We start from the raw sequence: 5,379 nt of genomic DNA, 5'->3' as shown, positions 1-5,379 counted from the left end.
AATATATTGGTAATTGATTTTAATGTATTTATTTTGTTATTTTATATATGTCACTTGTAAGTTGCAAGTTTTTTTAGTAATCTCCATCTCATGTATATATGTATCAATATTATTATTAAATACATTAACAAAAAAGATAGTTAGGGTTCATTAAAAAGAATAATAACATAATCAGCAGATAAAAACAATCAAATTGTATTTAAAAAGTTTGAAAATACAAATTGTATTTAAACATAGTTTAAAAATTGATAAATTAAATTAGTGCCTTTAAAAAATATTAAAAATCTTAAATTTATAAAAGAAATTAGTTTAAGGATTAGTTTCGTTTCGCATTAAGATAAATCACTTGGTTTAAATTTATGTGGAGCAATTTCGAGAGGATGAATTTGGTTGGTCACATACTACACGGCAACACATTAATTTTAACAAGTTGTTGGATACGAAGAAATGCATAGTACATTAGGCTCAGTAAAAATGACGATACGTATTTGAGATCGAAAGAAAGGTTCTCTATGAAGAGAGTGATAGAATGTTAGCTGAGGTAAAAACGGCAATATATAACGTTTATCTCAAGATCATTGTCGGTTTTTTACCCTTAAAAAAATAGTGTAATTATCGACGCTAAAAATCGACAGTCAATGCAAATTTTCTATTGATGTTTTTGGACGGTTTGTCGTCGATAAAATGAAAAAGAGAATATTAAAAATAAAATATTAAAATTGACGACGATGTCTGTTATTTTGGTAACTTTCTAACCTTTTAATTCTATAGTCACATTATCGACAAAAGAGTGGTTGGAAATTTTTTTTCTTTAAAATCAACGTACTAGTTATCTATTTTAATAATTAAAATATCGATAAATTTAGACGATAGAGATCTCTTTTTTAAATTGGATTAACGGTATAGATTTATTACATAAAATAGACGACTTAAATGATTTTTATTTTAACTAGTCGTCGATTTTATCAACAAAAAAATCACTCCCGCATTTGGCTTTTCGCGTCCTTCGTTTTACTCATTTCCCCAAAATTTAATCCTAAATCTTCATAGAATCAGAGTTTAGACTTCAGAGTAAGGCTTCTTCTTCTCCACCAACGCTTGAGAATAGAGACTAGAGACGGAATCACAGTCACGTAGCGAGGCAAAGAGCAGAGCTTCTTCTTCTCCGACGCCTGAGAAAACCCGTCGGCCTCCGCCTGCGAGGAGAGCTGCTTCTTCTTCTTCTCCTCCTCCGCCTAAGAGCAAAGTTGCTTCTTCTTCTTCTTCTTCTTCTTCTTTTTCTCCTCCTCCCATTGCACTTAGCAGCTAAACCAGGATACTTCTTGGTGTGTTTCTCTCTCTCTCTCTCTCTCTCTCTCTCTCTCTCTCTCTCTCTCTCTCTCTCTCATTGTGATTTGTGAATCTGCATGTAAGTTCTTCTTCCATAGGGCTGCACATGGATCGGATAATATCCGCATATCCGCGGTAATTATCCGCATCCGATCCGAATTTTGCGGATATTATCCGATCTGCACTATAGTAGGATCGGATTGCGGATTTGGCAGTGATATCCGCGGATCCGATCCGCAAATCCACATATCCGCACATCTCATATAAATAGCATAGTTTAAGAAAGTAAATCCTAATGTGATATGAATTTTAGTGTATTATTTTATGAATTTTATGATATCTTGTTTTTAATTTTTTATTGTTGTACTTCAACTTAGAATAATTAAACTTAAATCTTGTGTTGTTATTTTGTTTTTGTTATTCAAGAGAACTTTTATTGATAATATTTTAGAAGTAAATAGGCTTAAACAGGTGAAAAATGAATTTTCTGAATTTTTTTTTTGTAAAAATAGCCAAACAAAATCTTTAAATAGTTTTTTTGAATTATGCGGATATACCCGATATCCGATCCGATCCGATCCGTGTGCAGCCCTATTTTTCTACAGACTCGTCGTTGCAATGTCTTTGCTGGTCGACGTCACTGTGAGCCCGATGCCAGAGCATGTCGCCATCGCAGCTTCTTGTAAGTTCTTCTCTGTCTCTCTCTTATTATTATATTTATTTTTACAATTTTTGTATCTACTATTTTTATCATGAAATTCTGAATTTGTGTTTGTTAAATCTAATTAGCATAATCAATTCATCACATTACTTCAGCTTAACTAGTTTGTCATAGTTTTACAATGTGATTAGATAAAACAAAATTAGAAAGAAAAACTACTTGCTTGCTTAGTATTAGAAAAAAGTAGAGTACTAACTTAAAATTCAGTTACAGATTTCAAGTAAGTAAGGAAAGTATTGTGTATTATTTAAGTAATCTTCGTGAATATTGCTCATAATATTAATTGCTCTGTTTATTTCAATTTACTTATTGAATTTTCATCTTTTCTGCTAGTCATTGTGGTTTGGTAGGATTTCTATTTGGTTATTGCTGTAATTTATCTCTCCAAATCATCAAAGTATACCAGCAACTACGTGATGCATCAAATACTGTCCACCTACTATTATCTAATGAAGCCATCTTTGGCTCCCAGGTAAACTCATCATATTTTGTTCTAGTTAGGCTCCATCTGACTTTTGGTTCCTAGCTTATCCTGTGTTGGTATGTAAGACCCCACATTATTATATGCTGTAAGATATTGGATGCTCAGTTTATTATCTTTTTCTTTCATGGATATTTGTTATATATTTAAGTTAGCTTGAAGTTCAATGAAAAATATATCATGTTGTTAATTAGTAAATGACTGCTTGTGCAAAATTAAATTATATTTTAAAATTTAAATCACTTTTGATGCTGATTTACCAGATTGAATTGCACTGCAATGCTGATGAAATAGTTAACAAATAATTATCAGACAGAGGAGAAAATAGTGAAGTAAGAGATTTTTTTAGTTGATCAATTTGCATGATGCTAGTTATATATAAGGATAATGGTATTTGATGATACTATCATGCCTTTCTTTTCTTTTCTTGTAAATAATTTGTTATCTTGTTTCTTTGAAGTTGAAACTTCTCTTTTTGTTTCTATTTTTTGTCTTTTTAATATATCATGCCTCGGCAATGTTAGCAGTATGAATTATGATTTTAAACAGGAGCTTGACAAGTTGAGAAAAAGGTTCGAGTTGACAAAAGCAGAGAATGTTTATCTGAACAAGTCAATTGAGAGAATGGACAAAGAGTTGCATGAAGCCAAAGACACAAGTTTCCATTTAAGTCATCAAATTGAAAACTCAGAAAATCTGGTTAAAAAGAAAAAAAGCATAACTGTTAGCAATGGAGAAAAGGCTAAAGGCATCAGAGACATTAAACACCGAGTTCTGCAGAGCTATTGAGGAGATGAAGATGGAACAAGAAGAATCAAGAATGATCAAAGAAGATATGGACAGAAAGATTGTTGAACTTTCAAAAAATTGCATGAATCACAAAAAAGAAATTGAACGCCTTAATGAAACAAATAAGAGCTTTCAGTTTGAGACGAGATTACTACATCATGAAGTTGAACAGTACAGGGTGAAGTAAGACATACTGAATTCAAAGTTGTTGGATAAAACAAATGAAGTTGAACAATGGGAGGCTAAGAATACGGCATGCTTTTTTTATCTTCAGATTTCATCCATTTGTGAAGCACTGTTGAAAAGTAAGCTCAATGAGATGGCTGGAGTTTGCAAGAGACTTGGTGATGAAAGTGCCGCAAAAAGCTCGGTCATCGAATAGATGTTAGAAAGAATTGGTTTGCTAGAGAATAAAGTTGGAGGACTCCAAAGACAATTATCTGCATATATTCCAGCTATAAGCTCTTTAAAAGATGATTTTGCATCTCTGGAACACATTTCCTTTCTCTGGACCAATAAAGCTTATGCTGTAGGCAATAGAGAAGAACAGAAGGTAGTATTCTGTTTTGACCTTTTCACTAGCTATTGTGTACTTCTATAAATTACATCCTTTTTGTCATGTCAAAAGAGTTTGTATATAAAATTATGCTTTCCACTAATTCAGTCCTATCATTAACGTTTTGTCCAGGATGTAGATATAGTAGTTGAGACTTGTCTCCAAGAAGATACCAATGAAATTTTAAGAGATAAAAAAGGTGAATTGATCCCAGTTGGGGTTTCAGATTTGCTTAGCATGCAGAGGAGGATTAGAGCAGTTGAAAAGGCAATTATGGAAGAAATTGTAAGACGTGTCAAGAAGGATTGCAATTTAAAAGTCATCATAGCTAAATGTTTTCTTTTGTTTTGAATATTTTGTATTATTAGTGGATTGCAATTTAAATGAATATAACTCTAAGTTTGGTTATTTATCTTGTCTTGAGTTAGGGGTGTATATGGCCCAGCCCGACCCGAACACCCGACCAGGCCCCGAATATTTTAGGGGCTAATTTGGTGTGATTTCACTGGGTCTAAGGTCGGATAAGGGTCTCAAAAATAGACCCGGTCATTATTTCAGGTTGAGTCTGGGCCATGACTCAGGTCACCCGAATTCGGCCCGGTGGCCCGATCATCATACACAATTAATATTTTGTATTATTAGTGATGGATGATGGCTATTCTTATGTGGAATTTAAGTATTGTAAACTTTAATATTTTGTGTTATTAGTTATTATAAGACTATAAGTTAATGTTTTATGTTTAAAATGTATAAGATTTTAGACTAATACATAATATTGTGTTATTTGTATTGATTTAAATATTTGGTGTTATTAGAAAATATTAGTATTTGATACGTCACCCACATCCTCGGTCTCCCGGAATTCTCGGCACACAAATATCTGAGGCTGATGTCACATCAAACAAGCTCGGCACGTCAGCTGATAAGCTCGGCCTCACCCATTCGAATAAAAAGACACGTTCATCATAAAGCTCGGTCCCGCATCAGCCGTCCGAAAATCTCGGCACATGATCAGGACCGAAGCTGAATCACCGAACTGAAAATAAGAAACGTGCTCAGCTGGTTTATAGCACCAAAATAGAATATCTCAACCAACCTACAAACTAGGACTTATCCACCAACGGGTAAAAACCAACTCCTATAAAACCTAGCTAATATGCTCGGCTAGGTCTCAGGTTCTATCACTCTCATTCTTCTACTCTTTACTCTTAACTCACTCACTGAGAATCATTACTGACTTGAGCATCGGAGTATCTTGTGCAGGTATTCCCGCCGTGGTGTTTGACTTCCGGCCGACGTAAAGCTCTTCCTCTTTGGTGTCAACTCACTCAGAAGCGCTTAAGCTCGGCATCCCTAGTGTTCGGACGAACCACTTGGCGCCCACCGTGGGGCCCGGAGTACATCTAACCCCATTTTTCCCTTCGTTTAGTCTTCTACTTTATTTTGCAGGATTCTCGATCCTCGGACATGGCTGACAAGGAAAATCCACAACTCTCACAGGAC

The 5,379-nt window shown here is 34.2% G+C and overlaps 1 protein-coding gene across 1 annotated transcript; it reads left to right on the top strand.

Moving 5' to 3' along the window:
- On the top strand, positions 3,555–4,232 carry LOC110272238. The gene is made up of 2 exons (XM_021124345.1): positions 3,555–3,873; positions 4,009–4,232. The coding sequence occupies exons 1-2, from the start codon at positions 3,703–3,705 to the stop codon at positions 4,225–4,227; spliced, it is 390 nt and encodes a 129-aa protein (XP_020980004.1). The 5' UTR covers positions 3,555–3,702; the 3' UTR covers positions 4,228–4,232.

The sequence above is a fragment of the Arachis ipaensis genome, chromosome B01 (assembly GCF_000816755.2).
Source record: "Arachis ipaensis cultivar K30076 chromosome B01, Araip1.1, whole genome shotgun sequence".
Lineage (NCBI taxonomy): Eukaryota > Viridiplantae > Streptophyta > Magnoliopsida > Fabales > Fabaceae > Arachis > Arachis ipaensis.
The sequence above is the reverse complement of the archived record's forward strand: the minus strand, read 5'-3'. Positions and strand labels throughout refer to the sequence as shown.

Bases quoted from the DNA above. Each gene is read 5' to 3' on its own strand.
- LOC110272238 (XM_021124345.1), top strand. From the start codon at position 3,703: ATGTTAGAAAGAATTGGTTTGCTAGAGAATAAAGTTGGAGGACTCCAA. The intron at 3,874-4,008 runs GTAGTATTCTGT...CGTTTTGTCCAG, and splicing joins GCAATAGAGAAGAACAGAAG to GATGTAGATATAGTAGTTGA.